Below are 22,133 nucleotides of genomic sequence, written 5' to 3'. Positions count from 1 at the left end.
CTCAACTTCAATTCAATTTGTTCATTAAAAGAACGGCTTTTAAACACAATATTATAATGTAGAGTAATACTATATTCCATACTTTGATTTTATTTTCATTATACTATATAAGATATGAGTAGGATGAGAATGAGATGGTAGTCTGGTCCATAAAATTTCCCTATAATGTATTATACCACGTGATACTTCAGCTTGACTAGTATGAATTCAAGTAACTTCATATATAATACATTTTATAATATTATTATTAACTATAAGAGAAAAGCATATTCGTAAGACGTACGTGTTGTTTATTGTTTAAAGTCTTTATTATATAATTCACTTTAAATTTATAAAAATTAAAAGTTTATTTGTCAAAACTCATTAATAAAGTTATAAGATATAATGTAAATAATATATTTTGTTAAAAGTTAAATGGCTTAGGAACAAATTGGAACTGGTTTAAAGAACAAATAAATTCGAAGACAAGCTCAAAGTCTGCGCATATTCAAAGAAAATCTTGATCACTTCGTACTTGTTCAAACTCTCAGGCAACCTCAAAGTAATTGCAAATTAACCAAACCAAATGTTGGCGTAGCCTGACCTGTGCGTGTGCAAAATAAATAAATGGAAGCAAACGAGAACTTCAATACCGTAAATGAAAATGAAAGCCAACCGCCAGATTTAAGATGATGCTCATACACCTTGATTTTCTTTTATTCAGAAACTCACCAAGATAATACAAAAAGGAAAGAAATAACATTATTTCCATCTTTGGACACAAACATATCATCGCTCCAGAAATAAAATCAAAAAATTGAGATATACAAGAATTTCTTCCACTTTCAACAGAAAGATTTTGTCGCCTCCACTCAGCAGCAGATAATATATATATATATATATATATATAGATAGAGAGAGAGAGAGAGAGAGAGAGAGAGAGAGAGAACACAATCTGTGGACCTGCTTTTATCGCCTGATGAAACTGCATTTGCGAACTGCATTTGCGATTCTATGGTCGATGATATACATACTTTGTTCTGGGGTCCACAATGAGGCCCTTCCCTCCATTCACTTCTAAATCATGCCTGCTAAATGTCATTAAGACATCAGAATCATACATGGAATTTGAAGGAGTTGCATATTATTACCATTATCATGCAGACCAGAAATGGCATGCGAGTTGAAACATGCAACAAAAGTAGTAAACACGAAAGGATTGCTAGTATAGCCATTTAGCCACTGCCCTGGACACCCCCATAAAATATTAATGAATGGGGGAATCCCTACATATATCATAATTGCTGTTTACCAAAAACCGACTCGCCATGTAGTCCCCATTAAATAATAAATAAATAAATAAACCACAATCAAATTGGGGGGAAATTAAAAGGAACACTCAACTGAAACACAAAGTCGGGGATGGTCAACTGCTCACGAGGAACATATCTGAACAGCTGCAAAAGTCGATCAACATATACCACTTTCTTCCATACCTAAAGATTGTTTTCCACATAAGAAATACAACTAAAAATCTAATAAAAACCTAAAAGTTTGTTCAGCTTCCAGAATTTGATCAACAGGAAATAAGTTTCAGATATACCACATTGTCTACAAGCAACTGCAGAGCAAATATTGCAGCCTTCAGTCCAAATGTTGGGTGAAGAACATATATTGCCTATATATATATATATAGCAGATCAAGAGATCAGAACCAATGTTGCAAATATATTTTCTAAGAACAACTAAGTAAGCGGTGCATACATGCAGGTTGCGCTGGTGTTTCCTACCAAGTATCTGTTGCAATCTTCTCATCCATCCTAAGTCCGGTTGACTAGTTATTGAGAGAAACATGTAGAGACAACAGGATTACTTTCAGAAGATTTAACTTGACATATAAAGCATAAAGCCTACCCCATTAGAAGAGCTCAACAAACACCCAGTTTCCATTAAAATGCCTTGGTTCTATAGTTCTCATGACAAATGTGCTCATCCAAGTCATTTTTTGCCTTCTTTTGAAATTGAACGGTCCTAATGTCCAAAAGTTCCTCCGTGATGGAAAAAGTTACTACTGAATAGGTTTCAGCAAACATATACTGTCTTAGACTAAGACCATTAGAGACGGTGGATAAGTCGAATATGGCCTATGCCCAACCCTCCGGTGAACTCACAAGGTGCTGCCAAATTGACTAAGCTCATGGGGGCATTTAGATGTTCCAAGTAACCACTAAATGCCCATCACCGTAGTGTCTCTCTTATTCCCTTCTTCCAACCTGCCACAGCAGTTACAAGTACTTCTACCACCCACTTATACTGACCTCATGTGGCTTAAAAATTAAAATCACGAAAGATGAGGGACAACTACGTTGTTGAACCCCTACGGGTTGGCTCAAGTGGTAAAGGCCTTGGGCATGGGGGTATGCTCCCCCCAGGTTTAAGGTTCAAATCCCCTTGAGTGTAAATAATCTCTAGGGGCCATCTGGGGGATTTTCCTCTTGAATTACCCGATATGCACTTGGGAGAAACTCCTTGGCAAGGGCCTGTGCACCCTTGGGATTAGTCGGGACGCTGTTCAGGACATCTGGTGCCAATAAAAAAAAACTTTGTTGAAAACAAATTATTTATTGGATAGGTTACCCTTGATATACATTAATTCCTGAGTCAGCATATGACTACCCTTGGCAAACTAGCCAAATATAATTTGCAGAGAGGCAAGACCATTGGACGCTACAAAAGGCGTGAGATAATTAAGTAGGCCAATTCTCCTAGGATACACGAGACATTGATCAAATCCCACCTTCACTGAGAAGGAATATATGGGATGGCAGAAGGTACCTCTCATTCCGTAGCTAATAGGCCCAGTGGCTACCAATGGAACTGGGACATCAACATAAGTCATGCATTTTTCATTTAATACTTACGGCTGTAAAGATGCAGCAGAGTGGAAGTATACAATAGTATAGGGCTTCTGAATCAAGGGCTCGAACTCCTGACATTTAATAAGAAAGATGTTGATCTTAGTCACAAAAACAACATCAAGGAGAGGTAAATCTATAAACCGATTAACACAACTAACTACCATTTAAAAGTATTTCTGTAGAAACTGATTAATGTCAAAGTGAAAGCTGTAACCTAATTACCTTAATTACATAGAGCACAAACCGTTCCAAATCGAGACATCGCAGCAGAAAATGTGCCCCCACAACAACCATTACAGGACGACCCTCACTATCTACCCCACCACGGTAACTGGAATAGAAATAAAGTGTTGATGTTAAATGTAGACAGGCCACCACTTTGAATGCATGAACAAAAAATTACATATGTACCCAGACAATAAATACTACCTAATATTATCCATGTGGGATTTTTTTTAAAAAAAAAACTCCCTAACAAACAATTTGTTCCACAAAAATGAAAATTTTTATCGATGATACTGCTCATAGTTGGGCCCATTACACAGGTAGTTTTAGTCTTTTTCATTATCTAGGCACAACAAAAGCACCCTTATGAAGTTTTTTTGATAATTAAAAAAAATGTGCTTTTTTCATAATTAACAAAAGCACCCTTATGAAAATTGTGCACAAGAGTTCCCCAAAATAAAAGGTTCCAAAGATACTGAAATGGCAGAAATAAAACAGGCAAGGAAGAATCTAGGTTTAAAGAGTTCACTATATTTGCAGCTGTCAAGGTGGATCTCATATGATGGAGAAAAATTAATTCAGAACAGCAGAAAATGTGCTATTATTTATTAATTGTAAAAACATATATATATATATATGTAGCAGGCATGTAAAACAGAGAAAGAACAAGAAGTATGGACGTTTACACAATTTTCATCTCTGCAATTTCTGAAAGATTAAGAGAATTTGCTTTTGCAAGGTATCTAGAATGAAGTGAGTATTCTTCAGAGACAGATAATGGAGGTCCACCAAGGTCACCAAATCCAAGCACTTTAGCACAATTCCAACCCTTTTGTGCTTGAGCAGTTTTTTCCCATTGTTCCTTGCGTCTCTGATCTGGATCTTTGATTAAAGACATGAAGGCAGGATCGAGAAATGAATCCAAGTATGATGAATTCCTATAAAACAATCACCGATCAAAGTAGTTGTATGTTGAAAACTAATAATCCAGCCATACTTCAACTCATTCCATAAAAAATGACTGATAAAATGATAAATATGAAAAGAGAGCAAATCTCTGCACCAATAGCTGGAAATATTGGCAAAAACAAAAGGGAAAACAGCGAGTCACATATGAAGAACCAAATTACAAAATATTACTTACAAAAAAAAAGAACCAAATTACAAAATATCGTTTTTTTATAAGTAATTACAAAACATTGTTAAGTTAACATTCTTGTACGCTATGCTTTCTTAAAATTTCTTTAATTTCTGCTTTGATATGTACAGCACTTCTAAGATGTTGAGAATAAAGGACTTAAAGGAGTAGAAAAGCAACTGAGAATAAAAAGAGTAGAAGGCTCATTAAATTTGGTGTTTATCTGGGCAATGTTAAATCATGTTTTCCAGGCTTTCACATAAAGCAGTGCCAATAACCATTATAACTGAGGCTGGAACAATCTCATCCCAGACTCCCAACATATACCAACATCCACGACGAAAAGAAACTTAAACAATAATGACAACCTGGTACATCAAATAAGGCTTGCATGATAATTTGTGATAATGGACAGCCTACACAAACTTCCCATCACAAGTTTAAAGTGTCCCGATTGTGGAGTGCAACTCTGTGAAATGGGAAAAACACATTGAAATCTCCAAGAAACAACTAAGGATGCAAATTTACATGTAATATCACAAGAAATGCTTTTTAAGAAGCCTAACCTTTAGCTAATAGATTTTTGCTTACCAAAATTAATTTAAACCACTACTTATTTTTAAGCAGCCTAACCTTTAGCTACTAGACTTTTGTTTACCAAAATTAATTTAAACCGCTACTTATCAAAATTCAATCATAAATTAGAAACAAAGTGTAGCAAACTAGAAAGAGAGGTGCGACTCTAATGGAAGAACACACCATTTGCAATGGCGGTTGATTTCCTAAGATGTATTGAAGTTCACTGACCTTCGCACCAAGCCAACATCACTAACAGGAAGATCGACTGGAGCTTTGGGAGGTTTGGGAGCTGTCTTCTTGGGTAAAGGCTTTATTCTGATTTTACGTTCATCTATAATTGTCTCACCGTTTTCATCCCCAACATCTGAAGGAAGCTTTGAGATGGCGACCTCTTCCTCATGTTTATCTCTAGGAAAGTAGAGTGGAAGCAACCTAAATTGGAAAAATGTAAAAGGGATAAGGCCTAAAGCCAAAAGAGTCCCAAAAAAGAGTTGTCAAAATGTAATAAAGCAATGCACTTGACATCTAGAAGGTAAGATATATAAAAATAAGCACAGTTATACCTCTTATATATTTCAGTATCGCTTGTTGTGGTAGTACAAAAAACAACAGCTGTTATTTTATCTTTCTGCTTCTCAAGAAACCGTCGCACAGTTCCTGAAAAGTAAACCAAGGGTGAATTGGACAAGAAGGAACAAATTATAAACATTTGGCCTTCCAAAACAACCATTGACACAATAACTATAACTCACAAACATTCAAAAGATTCTCAGATGTATCTACATGAACAAACTATTCTACTGCACACAAATACAAATAAGAAATGAGTGTATGCATGATGGCAAGGATATTAGATGCATGCCATTTGACAATTCTACCAAGGAGCAATCATTGCAGAAGAAAGGTAAGAGGTCAGTTTCAGGACTTTATTAAGCTAGAACACACCACAGACTTTCAGTTTTCCTTTTTTTTCGTCTCTTTCTACTGGTAAGAACAGCATTTTAGCTTTTCAGATTGTCTTCATTGATGGTTATCAGTTTATGTACTGGTGGCATTTATGATGGTTCAATTCACACACGAACCCAACATATAGCAATATGGGACACAATTAACACAGGTTGCCCAGATGTCAACTAAGTACTATGGTGATCTGTGGAAAATATCACAAACAGAGCTTAACAAGTAGGAAAATATCTCACTTATAGCCACATGAGCAGCTGGTTCACGAGGATAGTTTTTAGCCTCTGTATATATACAGCCCATAGCAATACTGCATTCATAGATGCCAATAAAAGTAAGTTCCATATTTTATGAAACTATAGGAAAATCACAAGAGATGAGCAAACTAGAAGAAAGAGAATGACGAAGCATCTGCTACTAAACAACCTTTTAAGCCCATTTTCAATGAGAAGTTCAAGGCAAGCACGATAGCAATGACTAAGAGCATTCTCTGCCGCAGTATGGTATTTCACAGCATATTTGGGGCCAACGGTATGGATAACTCTCCTGCCAAGATGGACAAAGAAATATCGAATTAGTTTGTTTTTCCTTTGTTGAGAATGCAGTATGGATACTTAAAGAAAATGGAACAAAACGACACATGTAACCCTTGTCAGAATCAAAGTGACACACGTAACTCAATCATAGTAAAATAACCAGGAGTAATGGAAATTGGAGCACAACATGCAACATGCACATCCTGGTAAATCACCAGACACAAGTTATGATAGCCACCTCATGAAGTATGAACATAAAAGTGTCTGATGCAAGAAAAATCCAGAACTGATCCGATAACCAAAGATAGATTACTTGTTCATCAAAAAATCTGGAAAATAACAATAAAAAAATCACTAGTAATATCAACGGAAACCCTACGCTTCATCCACTGTTAACTTAAAGATAAACCACAACAGTGAAGTCAATTAAACAACAACAAAAAAGAAGGCAGGGGGATCACTGCAAGTACTACAACTTCGAGTTAGAAATCAAGGCATCATAAGTGTCTATGATCTCCTACGCTGTAGCCACAGAGCTTAAGAGCGCAATGGTACAGAGATGAGCATCTGATATTGTACATGTTTATGCTTTCTTGTTTTCCAAAAAATGATAGATATAAGAAATGAACCAATATCCCCACCTAGCAGGAAGGTCATATGCATTAGTAACTTTTGCCATCCCCGTCCGGCATCCACCCTGTCAATAATCAAAGATATATCAGTTCGGACAACTCTGGAAATGTCTAATCTCCAGCAAAGAGCCTTACCAATCAGAAGGCTTGATTTAAGCATGCATGGAAAGTTAGACTTTGTTGATAATAAAAAAATGGCAATCTACATAGTCGTTAATGATAGAGTGTATCCTGAATATTTAATATCTTTTAATTTTATCTTATAAATCCCTATGCGTAGCTTGTCATGCCGAATTGTCAAGGATCTGGGAAATGATGCTGCCTTAAGACCACATCTAGTTGACATTGAATACATTACAAATGAAAATTTTCTAGAGGCAAAACAAGGGCTGAAAAAACAATTAACATACCAGCGTAGCACATTCTTCTGCAAGACCAGGTCCGGCCGCAGCATGCAAACCGGGGCTGCTGTGTGCTTCATCCAAGTTCTGTTAACCATCCAATATATCAGTTACATTTTATGCATGTTAAACATAGTATTCCAATGCATGCATAATGTTGTACTTCAACTGGGAAAAATCAACTGCATAAAACGTATTTGGAAATATAATGAGGAACCATGCTCCCTTGGGGAGCTTCTCGTGTATCTATTAGCAACTATCGTGGCAATTGTAGTGGGGATTCGAGCAAATTTTAGAATCACTCTTATTAAGGAATTTTTAATCAAAAGTTAGTGCTCCAGAACCATCATTAGACATTTCCATTTCAATCAGAACTCGAACGATTTTCACCCGCATATCTGGTACATCCATACATTAATTTAAAAGAAAAGGAAAAGGAGTTTTTGCAGATCCCCAAACCCTTCACGTTAAGTGCTGTAGCAACAGAAATCAGCTACATTTTTCAACTGGGAGAGATTCAAAAAAAGCAATTCACAATACAGAATATATGAAAAATAGCCCAAAAGTTTGATAGTATTTTGTAATAGATCAACGGAAAACTTTTGGACAAGTTCAAGTTTGGTTCAGAAATTAAGTCTCTCCAAAATTTAGGCCTTATATTGCACATCAGCACAACTCCAAAATTAGTAATTCTTTTTCACACGTTTCATTGTCCATATAAAAGCGAAAGCATGTCCGTGTGTCAGTTTGTTTGGGTAAGTACCACATGTCAATTTGGTGTGAAAGAACTTCAAGATTTCCAAAGTGCGAAAATTTGTTTTTTTACCTAATAATTATGACCATAAAACTAATTAAGCAAGACCAGACTACAAAGTGTTAAGTGCTCACCTCATTTGTTGAGTTCACAACAGCATCTACCTCAAGATTCCATGGGTTCCCCCTCCAAAGATATATCTTTGAGTTAGTGTCATGATCAACAGGAAATCTTGACACCATTCCGTAGCTACCAAACTCCGCCCCCAGAGATGTCAAAGGATCAGGAAAGTAGGAATTAGAAAATGAAGGATCTTCATTCTCAAACTCCAAAGACGACCTATGCTCTGCATCACTCCAACGTGGAACTTGATCCAAGCTAACAATAGAGTCTCCACTATCTGTTGCCACTCCACCCCGGGTTGTGGCCGTGGCAACAGTCCGGTACATCTTTACAACTCCCAATTACTCTCACTTCCCTTATTAATGGACTTCTCTGGAACACAGGATCACACACACACACACACCCACGCATTATACGTCAGTCCTTTTAGAATCAAAACTTCAACAGCCACGTAATAGAATAGTTTAATGCAACCCAAACTAATCACATAATTAGCCCGAAAACAACATAATAAGATTATATAATAATCCAACTAATCACATAAATATAAATATAATAAGCAAATTTCAACCAGAACTAATATCATATGCGCACCGAAGTAAATTATATTACTGTATTACAACCAAGTTGGCATAGTTTTTGTCAATGTTCATAATATTTAACCAAGAGTAAAGTATAAACGCAATCCTCATTATTAAGCCAATTATAATTTCAAAGAAACTCAATTAAGTGTTACAAGACAAAGAAAAATATACTCAAATTTTGATAAACGAAACTCGCAAAAGTCCGCACAGATTAAAAACAAGGATCACTCGAGTTTTGAATCGCTAACGCTTGGCAGCTTAGAAAATGAGGAAAACAAAATTTACGGATCTATTCTCATTACACAGGACCCGACTTTTCGTTGGGAAAAAATCTCCTTCCTGAAAACCAAAAGTCTAGTGTAGCTAATTGAATTTAATTAAATCAAAAACACCACGTAAAATTCAGAATTTCGCTTTTGTTTTGTGTATTCGGATGGTTCACATAGCAAGCAAACGGATAAGTAATTTGACTCGTTTGAGTGTCAAAAACCTAACCTGAAATTTCCGCAAAAATGAGCAATTAAACAAAGAAAAACCCAAAGAAACCATGAAATTCATCGATGGAGGGACAGAGAGAGAGTACCTGTGATTATGAGCCTGGGCTTGGAAAAGATATTTAAAAAATAATAATTAATATTGTTCTTTTTATTCTGTGGGGTGGAATCGGTGGATGAGAAGGACAACTATTTTTGGTGGGTCGATGAGCTTGCAGCGGCGAACGCTCATCATTTAACCAGGAAACTACCAGGAAAATATGCCATTTTATATACGTTATTTGTCCTTTTGTGTCGTTGATCTCGGAATTTCATAAACCCCCTCCATCTTTCTCTAAATTCCATTAAGGACCTTCTCCTCATCCCCAACGCAATATATTATATAAATGAATAAGAATAATGCTATTCGGTCATATGAAGCTTACTCAAATGACTTCTTTCACTTGGTATTGTCACGTGATTTTATTAGAAAAATAAAAAACACAAATTCAAAAAGGTTAGAGAAAAATTAGAATTTCTAGGACTGTAAGTTAACCAATCTGACTCGAAAAATCTAATTGAACCATACTGATAACACTAATAGTTGATTTTGATCTATTAGTTTTCAAATTTTTTATTTTTGGTCCGGTTCAGAATTATGGTTTTTTTAGACTGGACCAACCGAAATACATATATAAAATTTTTAATTATTTTTTATATAGAAATTATATGACTTATTTATGTAATTCTCATCTAATGTACTATCATTAACCATATATGTTAAATATACTATTAAATATTAACTAATAGCTATTGACAATGAACTAATATATTATATAATAAACCATAACATTATATGCAATTATACATACTCTAGTTACATATTATCTACACCTAATTAAAATAGTTATATACATTTTTTTTTTTAAGATACCTAAGTTACAAGAATGAAATATCTATGGTGTAGTTATTTATTAACCATATATAAAATATTAAAATTTTAATATAGGCCATTATGTATTAACTATCATAACTCATACATATAATATTGAATATTGAGTACTAAGCTAGTAACATCATTAATATAATTATAATTAATGATTTTATTGATGAGTTAATTAGATAATCTATGTTAAGGAGTTCATTTAATTTTAATTTCATTATTTTATATAATTCTTATCATTAAATTTAATGGGCTTTTTTGTATGTTGTGCTGGCCGAAACACACGATAAAAAGTAAGTTGGTCTTTTAACAAAAGGTGGCCAATTTTGCAATGGCGCATACCGAAATGGATTGAATGGACCGACCGATAAATAATGATTTGGTCCGGTCCAGTCTTGGGGTGGAAAATGGATAGAAAATCTCCCTTTGGATCCACTGGATCAGACCAATTATACCTTTAAGAGTTTTTGTTTTTCTCTTTTTATATTTTCAAATATTCTTTTAGTTTGAATATATTTATGTTTTTTTTAATAAATCATGTGGCACTACGTGGTGATGTCACATCAAGAGGGTCATTTGAACAGTAAATTATAGATGACTCAATAGCAATACTCATATTATTTATATATGTGTGAGTATAAATATATTTTTGTATGAAAATCTATAATTCCATCTAGCTATGGAAACAATGTCCTTTTTTCCAAACATTCCATGGTGGTTGTTTGAAGCCTTATCATGAGGACATGGAAGACCCAGCGAGAGGCGTTTCCGGCGTCACGACATGCACTGACAACGATTATGACATCTTTTGACAAAGACGTGGAGGGCATACTAGCAGAACACATGACGAGTCGACGGGGCGTCCCAGCATATAAGGAGTACTTTTTGAAAGAATAATGATAGCCTTCCTCCTGGTTGACAACCAATTTATAATTTAGGTAATAAAAATAGTTAAAAAAAAGTGAAGTAAAATATATTTTATAATTTTGCAAACTAATTTTATTATCTTAGTTATAAATTATTAACCAGTTGGGAGGGTATCATTATCCTTTTTGAAATGGAGGGTACTTCCCGAACGAGAAGCATCATGGGAACGAGCGGTTATAATTAAGTTAATTTGTTGAGAGTAATATTAGATACAGTCGTGAATTGTATAAGTGCTGTACAATCCTTTCGAAAAAAAGTGAGATTTACTATTAAAAAAATAATTTTTCTTCATGTAGATCCTGTATGTACTCACTTTTTTTAAAAAAATTATGCGACGCTTAAACACTCTATACAACAGTATAATTTCTTATTTATAAATGAAGTGCTGTATAGAATGTCTCGTAATCTTGATGCTGCCATGTTTGGATTCTTTAAGAATTAATTGTAGGACCACTAAATTGGTTTCCACCTTTCAACAAAAACATTTATTGGGATTTTTTTCAGTTGAATTTATGGATTGGATGAAATTTACAATTATATAGTTCTGATCATATTCCATTGAACAAGTTAATAGGAGTCTTGTCTTCTGCTTTGGAAACCATATGGTACACCAATAATAACATAACACGTGTAAAACTTGAAAAATAGCTCTAAGTATAACAAAAAAGCTATTTACAACCGGTTGGGGAACCGGCGCGAAACCGAGACCTACGTGGCACGGTTTCGAAATGTCATCGTCCCAATTTGAAATGAAGACGCGCAAATACAGCTTATTTGCCTCATTTTTTTCAGAGCAAAAATTTCATTTCCTCCCGCTTGGTCTGAAAGCTGCGAACCACGAACCATGAAACAGGGGAGCCCTGTCGTCTTCACGGAACCACTTGGTTTTCTAGGGCGAAGCACGAACCAAGGAGCCCTCTCGTCTTCTCGTCTTCATCGAAACACGGAGGTCTCCTACAGCGAACCACAAACGGCAAAGCCCTCTCGTCTTCACCGAACCACGGAGGTGAGCTGGATTCGAACCACGGAACCCTGTCAAATGTGAAGCCCTAGCTCCTCGTCTTCACCGAACCACGGAGGTGAGCTGGATTCGAACCACGGAACCCTGTCAAATGTGAAGCCCTAGCCCGAAAACTCGAACCCTAACCCTAACCCTAACCTTAACCCCCCTCTCATCTTCACCGAACCACGGAGGTGAGCTGGTTCGAACCACGGAACCCTGTCAAATGTGAAGCCCTAGCCCGAAAACTCGAACCCGAACCCTAACCCTAACCCTAACCCTAACCCTAACCCTAACCCGAACCCGAACCCGAACCCGAACCCTAACATCAAAAATTTTTCCTAATTCAAAATCGGACCGAGTTTGAAAATCAGGTTAGTTCTCTGATTGTTATATTTTCTTATATATTGTTGAGCTCCGATTAATAACTTGGCTTTGAATCCCTGCATGGAATCATAAGAAAATTGTAAATGTTAGTGGAATGAATTTCTATTTGATGAGCAATGGATTCTGAGGAATGTGTATCGAAATTGTAGAATTCACAGAAAGATCAATTTATATTGTCAAACTTTGTATTTGTCAAACAATTAGAATTATTTGAAAAATCATTGATTTGTCCCTTGAGTTAAGATTAATGATATATACAAAGTGTTGCGATTATGCTTATGGCTGATATTTTATTTGTTTTGGCTGTAAAGCATATTGGCTAATAATCATACTTGATTACAATAGCAGTACTTATTTAATTACTCTTGATTTTATTTATTACTAGAAAAAACTTGAAGAAATCATTGAATGCCATCTGCAATATCCAAGTACTGAGGTGTGACCTTTTTTTTTTTTTTTTTATCAAATTTTCTTTCCACTAATGCTGAGATCTCTAATTCTTTTCTCCATTATAGTTTATTAGTTTACATTGACCAATATCTCCAATTATCCAAGAAGAAATTCTCATTAGTTTTATATATATAATAGTCTGTCCAAGTTTTTGAAGGGGATCTATGAGCTTGCTTGTTTCATATCCATTCTAAGAGCAATGACAAATATGTGAATAAACCCTTCCTCTTTCTTCTCCATGCATTGATAATTACTTCTTCTTCCAAATATGTTTTTTACATGACAGAGTGCAATGTTAGAAATCTGTTCAAGTTTTATATCCTGCTGATTATCTGATATTATCGTTAATCATGCTTAACAATAATATCAATGTGCCTATTTTAGAAATATGCTAGAGATCATGCATTTTGTTGGCTTAATTGGGTAATAGCACGAAAAATTTAACAAACTCATTAATAAAGTATTGATTAGTGGGCTTTCTATTAATACTGAAAGTTAATAGTGTGAGGGTGGGAATATATGAAGCTTTACACAGCAGTTGCCATTGCTTATCTCAGCAGCTTGATTTGGATAGTATTGATTCATTGTGGTTAGTATCAACAATTATAAAATCACTTCAATTTATCTCTTATTAATTCAAGGATAACAATAGTATGTGATGCTTTTGACATTAATTATGCAAATTTTAGCCAACCTTCTCATTTGGCCAAGCTAATTAGGATGCTTTAAGGAGATATTGTAATATTTACAAATTATTATTTAGAGATCTTGTATTTATTTATAGGAGATCTTGTATTTATTTATTTCATTAACAGATTATTATTCAATCATAGAACTCTCATTCAAATTATATTATACTTATTTCTGTACTATATATAGAAATCATATTATTTAGAGATAAAGTTTGCCATGGGGTACCCTTGGGGCCATGGGGTTGGCCATGCGGCGCCCCACCAACAATTACATTTTTTTATGTTAACTGCCTTAAGAACCTGCTACAATGTCCTAGTGCTGACCAATTTGGATCCCAAGGTCTTGGCGCATTGAGAAAAATGTTTTTCTCCTCTAATTCATTATCTCTTTTTACTTTCTGGTTTTTGAAAAGAAAAATCTTGTTTCTTCCTCCTACATTTCTATAATCTCTAATAACACCTATCTCATATCAACTAATATAGTTAGTTGGATTAAATATGAAATGAAAAACATTACGCACAAATATCGTAGTATACATTTCTTTGCAAAATCAGAGTGTTTGGTTCACTTTATTATATTAGAGTGTCTTACTTATTGGTTGAGAACCTTTATTTTTTTTCTTCTTTTTCCTTGACTTAGCTTAACAATTTTAAATATGCATGGTTTGACTAATACAAGGGATCCATGGCTTGGTTTTTCAGAATCACACATGGCATCATCTCAATCATCAGATTTAGTTAATGATGATGTCATAGAATCACCAACTTGTTGGTGTGGTTTGAAAACGCCAATAAAGACGTCCTACACTAAGAAAAATCCTAGAAGGAGATTCTTTGCCTGCCCAAAATATAATACGGTAAATAAACTTTATAGTTGTTAGATTTGCATATCGATTTGTTGGTGGCGGGGTGTACATGGATCCATGTTAATTGGGTGTTTTTACTGTGTGCAGGGAGATGCAATGTGTGAATTCTTTGTATGGACGGATATATTTAAGTTGATAGAGAAGAACATTTTATCAAGAGAGAATAAGGCTCGGAAGACGTTGGATGATGTATTAAAGCGCGAGTATGCCGTTCGCAAAAGGGAAGATAAAGTGAGAGAGATGGCGAAGAAGTTGAAAAAGGAAAAACGAAAGTTATTGTATTTGAATTGGATTGTCGCCTTTGTAATATTGTTAGCTTGGTTCGGATAATTTTTATGTAAAAAGTCATTTTGTGCAATTTTATCTTGTTTCGCTTTCACTTTATTGTGAAAAATCAGACTTCCCTTGGGAACTTGTTTTGTAAATCATTCCTGAAACTTGTGTAAAAATGGGACGTTGCTTTTATGTTTTGTAATAAACTAGTGTACTGCTTTTATTGCTTAATTGGGAATGTTGGTGGAGATATTGGAACACATACTGGTTTTTTGGCTTGAATGCATGAGAATACCTATGACTGCCCAGTACATACTCAACAGCGGCTTTTATTATTACTTGACTGCTTTATAAAAAGATTGATAGCATTTTAATGCACATTTTTGTGTGGCTTCAGGATGACAGTTTGCAATTTTATATTTGTTAGTGCGGCTTCAGGATGACATTTTAATGCACATTTACAACTTGTTTTTTCACAAACTCTTGACTATCTTTTCACTCTCACCAGCTACTACATTTATACCAGCTATGATCTAATAGATATATATATATATATATATGAAAAAAGCTATTTAGTCCAATCTGCACGAGAACAATACTGCACATTACTTAGTCCAAAAACGGGAGGCTTAAATAATCATCTGGACACAATCACACAATCTGCACCTAATAAGAGCATAAAGCCGAAAATGACAAAAATAACTCCTGTTACATCCTCAATGCCCAGAAGCAAAATACACAATAAATTGGGCAGATTACACAATCACATTAAATGCCCCGAGCATACAGCACAACTCATGAACCCACCAAAATATTGAACTAAAATCAATCCAACTCTGGAATAGCAACCAGCTTATACATATGCATGGTTTCCAATATACAATAAATCAATCCAGCTCATCAAAAAATTGCTTCCATTCTGCAGGCCTAGACTTCTGTCAATAGAAATGAATAAAATCAATGTCAAAGACCAAACAAACTACTAATAAATATTGGTACAGTATATGCCATCAATAAAATCAATATAGGCAACTTGGTTCAAGTTTTCTTCTTCTTTTTTTCATTCAGGTTTTATTATGTAAGCATTAATGAGTCTTGGGCACATGAAGAAGATAGAAATATTAATTGCATTAATAATAAGTGTTGGGCAATTAAGCATGAACATAAAATCAACGGCACATGAACAAACCCATCCTTCTTAGCAAGTGTCCGCTTGTTGGCAAGTGAAAAAAAACAAAAAACCAACTCCATACGCTAATATGGAGTGTGTTCTAGTCAAAGGTTGAATGACAAAATGACTGAAAAAAAAACCATAACAGAACCCGAAAATGACAAAATGAAAGAAAGAATATATCAATCCTCAAAAGTCTCATTTCCAAAGACCTTTCATATTCAAACTACCTAGATGCTTCTAAACCGACATAGATTGACATAAAGGAAAAATAATAATCAAGAATAATAGTCAAATATACATACCCACAATAATCATATCATTGTTGTGGTTGTGATTCATCAAACCGAAATTGCATCTGTAAAAAATATTAACTCAATTTAATGTGCTATCGACTAATATCATTACAATATCGTTATAGTTTGGATCCACTTACGCTTTCTTGACTTTCAAGTACTGTTTCTCGAGGCTGGGTTTGACTAAACTCAACAGCTGGTATGCTTTTTGCATTAGCCTCCTGATAAATACTTGTTAAAAAGTTAGCAATAAATCAGTACATAACCATTATAAATATATACTTACTATATTACCTGCAGGTGTCCAACATTGGAGACGTCCAAATTGGAAGGGCCAAATAGCTTCCTACAAGTGTCCACTACTGGATTCTCTTCCCCATCTTGCTAATAAAATAGTAACCAATGAGGTTCTTGACAGCATTTGTATGAAAATTTAGCAATAAACAATATAATATAACAAATCTGCACCTGTTTGCGTTTTTCCTTCCCCTGCGCTTTCTTCGTCTTCTCCTTAATTTTTCGCAGTTCTCTCTCCATCCTGGATACTCTCCTCAGAGATGGGGGTCTGCCTTTTCCTCGCACAACAAGTGGACTGAGTACTTTTGTTGAACTACCATATGTCGATATGTCATTTGTCGCGGCATCAACATTTCCACACTTCTCAGTCATCGATGGAGGTTCTTGATTCCCTTCATACTCTGCAATCATCGCATGTAACTTAGTCGTTGCATCCTCAGTATGCTTTTTTCGAACTCGCCGCACAAGTAATCATCTTATAACAGATATTTAACAGACTTGAATATCTATTAGCATCTTCCCGTTGATCACATGCGTCATATCTATTGTTGATCAACGTGTATCTTCTTTTGATATCTTTCCTCCATCGATCCAGCACGTACCTATCTGGTATTGTCTTAATCCCGTTACATTTGAAGACGGCGAAGATGTGCCTGCATACTATCCCCCTCATTTCAAATAAACCACAAGAACACTTGGCGACTGCATCATCATCACTAAAATCCACTGAATGTGTAACCAGCTTAGTGAAATCTTCGAGATGAACTTCATCCTCTACCAGATAGGTCTTCACTGTACCGTCCTCTTTAAGTAAAACTGGGTCCAAGTCAATAATGCCGGTAAGTTGTATTTGAACTTCCCTGAATTTAGCATTTGTGTACAGCTGTTGATATCTCTTTTCAATTAGAGATCTCGAGATGCAGGGAATTGTGACGTTAAATGACTGGAAGTCCGCGCAATTTTCGTTCTCAATCTTCTTTTTCAACGCATTATCATACTGATCAACAAACTCTTTCAAATTTGTCTTAGCATGAACATAACCATCAAAGAAGGCATTCATGCTCTCGCTCCTCTGTGTTGTACTCATTCCAGCCCAAAATACATTTTTCAAGAAGGCCGGTATCCAATGCTCACGCTCAGTGTATAAACTCTGCAACCAGACATTATCATGTAAGTTGTACGTACTAATCATCTCATCCCAACATTTTTCAAACTCTTCGGGCGTTTGTGTGTCATACACACATTTCATCAGTGTAGTTTTCATTCCACTTTTGTAAGAACCATAACAGCCAAGCTTTTCAGGGACTTTCTTAAGGATATGCCACAGGCAAAATCTATGTCGGCTTTCTGAGAAAACAATTGCAATTGCATTCTTCATGGCTCTGTCTTGGTCAGTGATAATAGCCTTCGGTGCTATACCATCCATACACTGCAACCAAGTTTGGAATAACCAAACGAAGGTCTCAGTATCCTCAGAGGAAATCAATCCAGATCCCAACAAAATTGACTGCCCATGGTGGTTTACACCAACAAATGGCGCAAAGGGCATCCCATATCGGTTCGTCAAGTAGGTGGTGTCGAAGGTTACGACATCCCCGAAATATTGGTAGGTTGCTCTACTACGGGGGTCTGCCAAAAAAACATTTTTTAACCTCCCTTCATCATCCAAATCCATTAGTGCAAAGAACCCCGAATTTTTGTACTGCATTCGTAGAAAGTAGTCTCGAAGCGCTCCAGCACCACCTGCGCCCAATCGTAGATGTCGTGCCTTGTCGATGTAGTTACGACAATCCTTTTCCAAAAACGGGAGGTTCTCAAAACCACCCGCGCCAACAACAAGAGACCCAAAACTCTTATTCATTCGGATGCCGGCCAAATCATTTGTATCTAAGACCCTTTTAACAGATTCACTCACTTCTCGATTACATCGAAAGAAGCGAGATTTATTTGGACTGTGGCCGTGGTTGTAGAGATTGTGAACTGTAGTCAGCCGAAACTTTCCGTCAGCAACTTTTAAGGCATTAATTTTTGCCTTACATTCCGTCTTTCCTGTCGGACGTGGGTTGGCGACATTTATAGTCCTATTCCGGGCCTTCCCTCCACGGGCACAGGCAAGAGTGACATATCTCACAGTCTCATCCTCTCCCCTCTCACTCTTTTTTGTCATCACCCCAAACCCACATTTTTTGCCATATTCCTTATAATAACTCATTAAATCTTCTAATGAATTAAATTCCATCCCCGAAACGGGCTCATCATCACCATCCATTTCCGCTTTCTCTGATGTTTTGGCACTACCACACTCGATTTCTTGTGCATCTCGTCTATCAAGATGAATTTCTTCAACTCTAGAAGATGTAGCTGCCGATTGAGTTTCCCCAACTGAGGTTCTAGTATCCTCCGTACCCAGAAATCTGCTTGTAACGGAGGTATTGCTGAGAGACAACTGGCTTTCCATGCCATGTTGAAATGGATAACTAGCATTCTGTTAAAAAGAAAAAAAATGCAATTAAACTCTTCAAAATAACCAACTGCAATTCAACTATTCAAAAAAAACCAACAAGATTAACATATAAGGGAGAACATGACAGAACCACCTGTATATTGCTTGGACATTGGTTGACAGCGGGAAATGGGAGAAAACCCGATGACCACACAGGCACTGCTCCATAGAAATCGTGCATTGGGATGTTTGGAGAAGTTGATGGTATATCCTAAAATGTTATTAGAACAAATATTGATATGATATCCACACAAAAAATCAACATAAATCAGATCTATTGATATATTAAATTAAATTACATACCGCGGATAAGGGTCGATAGTAACCGTGCATTGGGATGTTTGGAGAAGTTGATGGTATGTCCTGAAATGTTATTGGATAAATTATTACTCTGTTTAGAAAATAAAAATCAACTAATCTGGTATTGTCTAATGTGGTGGAGATATTGCACCATATAATAACATACCACAGATGGAGGATTTGAGGTAGATGGTCTTATGGTAGATGAATGTTCTTTTCCTTTTTTCATGCTGAGAGGTAGACAAATGCATATTGTCAATAGCAATATTGTATAACTCCAATCACAATGGATCTCATTTCAAATAAATGAGATTCCTATTTATTTCATTTATGAGCATGTGGCAATGGAAATATGGTTGCCAAATGGGGGGCCAAATGCACTTACTTGTGACTTCACCTTTTGTATAAGTTCTGTTTTTTTCTTCTCCAACTGCCTGCCATAGCTATTGAGTTTCACTATCTTTTCCTTCAAATCTTGTATTTCTGAATCTTTCTCTCTGCAAGCAACTACTTTATCTCGTACCAAGCACCTTGGAAAGGAAGGGACAGAAAAGGCTTAGCTATATTGTTAAAAAAAAAACCAACCTTAAACTCTAACTAAGAAATTGAAAACATTTGACTCTAACTAAAGAGTTGCACCTAGAGGAAGGTTTAGCTAAATTTAGAGGTATATATAGCTAAACCTTAAGGATTTTCATTGTTAAAAAAAAACCAACCTTAAACTCTAACTAAGAAATTGAAAACATTTGACTCCAACTAAAGAGTTGCACCTAAAGGAAGGTTTAGCTAAATTTAGAGGTATATATAGCTAAACCTTAAGGATTTTTATTGTTAAAAAAAAAACCAACCTTCAACTCTAACTAAGAAATTTTATTGTTAAAAAAAAAAAACCAACCTTAAACTCTAACTAAGAAATTGAAAACATTTGACTCCAACTAAAGAGTTGCACCTAGAGGAAGGTTTAGCTAAATTTAGAGGTGTAGCTAAACCTTAAGGATTTTTATTGTTAAAAAAAACCAACCTTAAACTCTAACTAAGAAATGGTTAACTTTTGACTCCAACTAAAGAGTTACTACCTAGAGGAGGATGCTGAAAACAGAGTTCTTGGTTCAAGAAGCTAGTCGTTATGAAGCCATTGGCCTCTTTTTGTTATTGTAAAGTTGTGAATCTATATGTGATTATCAAGGAACACTTATGATCTCTGTGACCACAATCCGGATTCAGGGAGTTCTTCTATGAGTGATTCGGATGCCGATAATGCACAGTCTTGAGGCCATCTAATTAAAAGGGCTTTCCAAGAGTAGACACAAGAGCCATTTCAGTGCAAATAGGGGATAAATATGAATTTATTTAGTACCAATATTTAACTACATAAACCTACGTGCTTCACATTAGAATTATGATGAATTTTAATCATTTAGCTTATGGCCACCGAAGTTTGAACTTATGGCCACCTGATTTGATTCCATGTTCAATTACTACTTATTCTAAACTTCTAATCTAAAGGGAAATAGTGAATTGATACACTGGTTTCTGAACTCAAATAGAAGTTTAGAGCTTTCTTTCTGTTAAAAGTTATATTAAAAAAGGCTAAAGTCATAACAGAGTAGTAAAACCAAACCAAGTAAACATCAATCTGTACCTTCCATTTCCATGATCCTGTGAAAGCAACATAATTTGGGATACTAACATCACCAAGGTATAATGAATCATTAGCACTTCTAGAACTTATATAGTGAACAATTGCTTTAATATCAAACGTGTCAAGAAGGATTTGCACAGTTATACAAGTGAACAATTCTTTAGATTCTTCTCTAATTTGTTCACACAAGAAGCTTGTTGGGTTATCTCTACAATTTTCACATTCCCATTTGCTCTTGCTTCAGTGTTTGTTGCTAATATTTCTTTCACGCATTTTATCAAACAGGTAAAATGCAACAGCTCGAGTAAACAGGTAAAATGCAACAGCTCGGGTACAAGCTCCACCATCACAACAAGCAAGTATACAAGGGGGTTCAAAATCAGGTTGGATGAGATTTGGACCCGATATTCAGTCCAAATCGCAGCAAAACCGTGGCCAAATCTGAAATAAAATGCGAAGTATAGGAAGCGGAGGAGAGAAGAAATCCACAAAAACGAAGCTCACCTCCTCGCTCAGTGACCAGTGTGCTTTCGGACCCGTAAAGAAGGCGACGACGGCGACCATAGACCAAGATACAATCAGAGAAAACGTTTCGGGGGTTCTTCGAAAGATTGTTTCTGGTTTGGGTTTCAGTTTGAGTTTGGGTTTCACTCGATTTGGGTTTCAGTTTGAGTTTTTTTTTTTTTTTTTTTTTAAATTATTTAATTATCGGCTGACATGCACGTCAGCCGGTTTCGCGCCGGTTCCGCGCCGACGGTTGCAAGCAGAAGAACTGAAGATATAAAAGCAATTGTCAAAGAAAAATTCTAAACGCAGGTGTGTAGGGGAAGTCCGCGCGCACGATATCCTACATGGAATAAATGAAACGCTACGTTTAGCTACTGGGAAGTTGAAGAAAAAAATCGTGCGGATGAACTCCTCTGTTGAAACGGTGCATTTTGAACATTCCTAATTCTCTAATTTCATCCCTCTGCTCAGACTCCCCTACCCTCCTCCCTCTGGATGTAGGATGTTGGTGATCAAAACGACTTAGACCATCTCAGATTTGGGTTTTACTGTTACAACTCAAATTTGAGAATGAAGT

The 22,133-nt window shown here is 35.7% G+C and overlaps 3 protein-coding genes and 1 long non-coding RNA gene across 5 annotated transcripts; 1 reads left to right on the top strand and 3 right to left on the bottom strand.

The window, feature by feature from the left end:
- Positions 1-669: 669 nt before the first annotated feature.
- Positions 670-9,574, bottom strand: LOC121254986 (protein GDAP2 homolog). 2 transcript variants are annotated; one of them, XM_041155257.1, is made up of 15 exons: positions 9,413-9,574; positions 8,257-8,617; positions 7,378-7,455; positions 6,977-7,032; positions 6,226-6,345; positions 6,039-6,109; positions 5,403-5,496; positions 5,068-5,271; positions 3,809-4,060; positions 3,120-3,228; positions 2,901-2,968; positions 1,744-1,843; positions 1,583-1,657; positions 1,384-1,475; positions 670-1,067 (listed from the first exon to the last, which is right to left on the bottom strand). In XM_041155257.1, exons 2-15 carry the CDS (start codon positions 8,569-8,571, stop codon positions 992-994), a joined length of 1,710 nt encoding a protein of 569 aa, XP_041011191.1. In that variant the 5' UTR covers positions 8,572-8,617; positions 9,413-9,574; the 3' UTR covers positions 670-991. The 2 variants fall into 2 exon arrangements, with proteins under 2 accessions (XP_041011191.1, XP_041011192.1); XM_041155258.1 differs by having other exon boundaries at positions 1,744-1,813; positions 9,413-9,573.
- A 4,837-nt stretch (positions 9,575-14,411) lies between these two features.
- On the top strand, positions 14,412-14,897 carry LOC121255028. Its single transcript, XM_041155324.1, has 2 exons — positions 14,412-14,558; positions 14,655-14,897. The coding sequence occupies exons 1-2, from the start codon at positions 14,412-14,414 to the stop codon at positions 14,895-14,897; spliced, it is 390 nt and encodes a 129-aa protein (XP_041011258.1).
- Positions 14,898-16,021: 1,124 nt separating this feature from the next.
- Positions 16,022-16,633, bottom strand: LOC121256591. The gene is made up of 3 exons (XR_005939027.1): positions 16,602-16,633; positions 16,448-16,528; positions 16,022-16,369 (listed from the first exon to the last, which is right to left on the bottom strand). It is a non-coding gene; the product is annotated as an uncharacterized LOC121256591 (long non-coding RNA).
- Positions 16,634-16,666: 33 nt separating this feature from the next.
- LOC121255026 (protein FAR1-RELATED SEQUENCE 5-like) lies at positions 16,667-21,613 on the bottom strand. The gene is made up of 8 exons (XM_041155323.1): positions 21,554-21,613; positions 21,050-21,066; positions 19,574-19,637; positions 19,411-19,470; positions 19,202-19,318; positions 17,103-19,089; positions 16,776-17,005; positions 16,667-16,717 (listed from the first exon to the last, which is right to left on the bottom strand). Exons 1-8 carry the CDS (start codon positions 21,611-21,613, stop codon positions 16,667-16,669), a joined length of 2,586 nt encoding a protein of 861 aa, XP_041011257.1.
- Positions 21,614-22,133: the final 520 nt, after the last annotated feature.

Source organism: Juglans microcarpa x Juglans regia, chromosome 3D (genome assembly GCF_004785595.1).
Source record: "Juglans microcarpa x Juglans regia isolate MS1-56 chromosome 3D, Jm3101_v1.0, whole genome shotgun sequence".
NCBI classification, from domain to species: Eukaryota; Viridiplantae; Streptophyta; class Magnoliopsida; order Fagales; family Juglandaceae; genus Juglans; species Juglans microcarpa x Juglans regia.
Note: the sequence above shows the minus strand (reverse complement) of the source record. Positions and strands in the feature narration are given on the sequence as shown.

Coding starts and splice junctions, on each gene's coding strand:
- LOC121254986 (XM_041155257.1), bottom strand. CDS start 8,571: ATGTACCGGACTGTTGCCACGGCCACAACCCGGGGTGGAGTGGCAACA. Junction 2,969..3,119: donor TTGTGCTCTATGTAATTAAG/GTAATTAGGTTA, acceptor ATTAAATGTCAG/GAGTTCGAGCCCTTGATTCA. Junction 1,476..1,582: donor AGTTGCTTGTAGACAATGTG/GTATATCTGAAA, acceptor AACAATCTTTAG/GTATGGAAGAAAGTGGTATA.
- LOC121255028 (XM_041155324.1), top strand. CDS start 14,412: ATGGCATCATCTCAATCATCAGATTTAGTTAATGATGATGTCATAGAA. Junction 14,559..14,654: donor CCTGCCCAAAATATAATACG/GTAAATAAACTT, acceptor TACTGTGTGCAG/GGAGATGCAATGTGTGAATT.
- LOC121255026 (XM_041155323.1), bottom strand. CDS start 21,613: ATGGTCGCCGTCGTCGCCTTCTTTACGGGTCCGAAAGCACACTGGTCA. Junction 19,319..19,410: donor ACTATCGACCCTTATCCGCG/GTATGTAATTTA, acceptor ATAACATTTTAG/GATATACCATCAACTTCTCC. Junction 17,006..17,102: donor AGATGCTAATAGATATTCAA/GTCTGTTAAATA, acceptor CGATGATTGCAG/AGTATGAAGGGAATCAAGAA.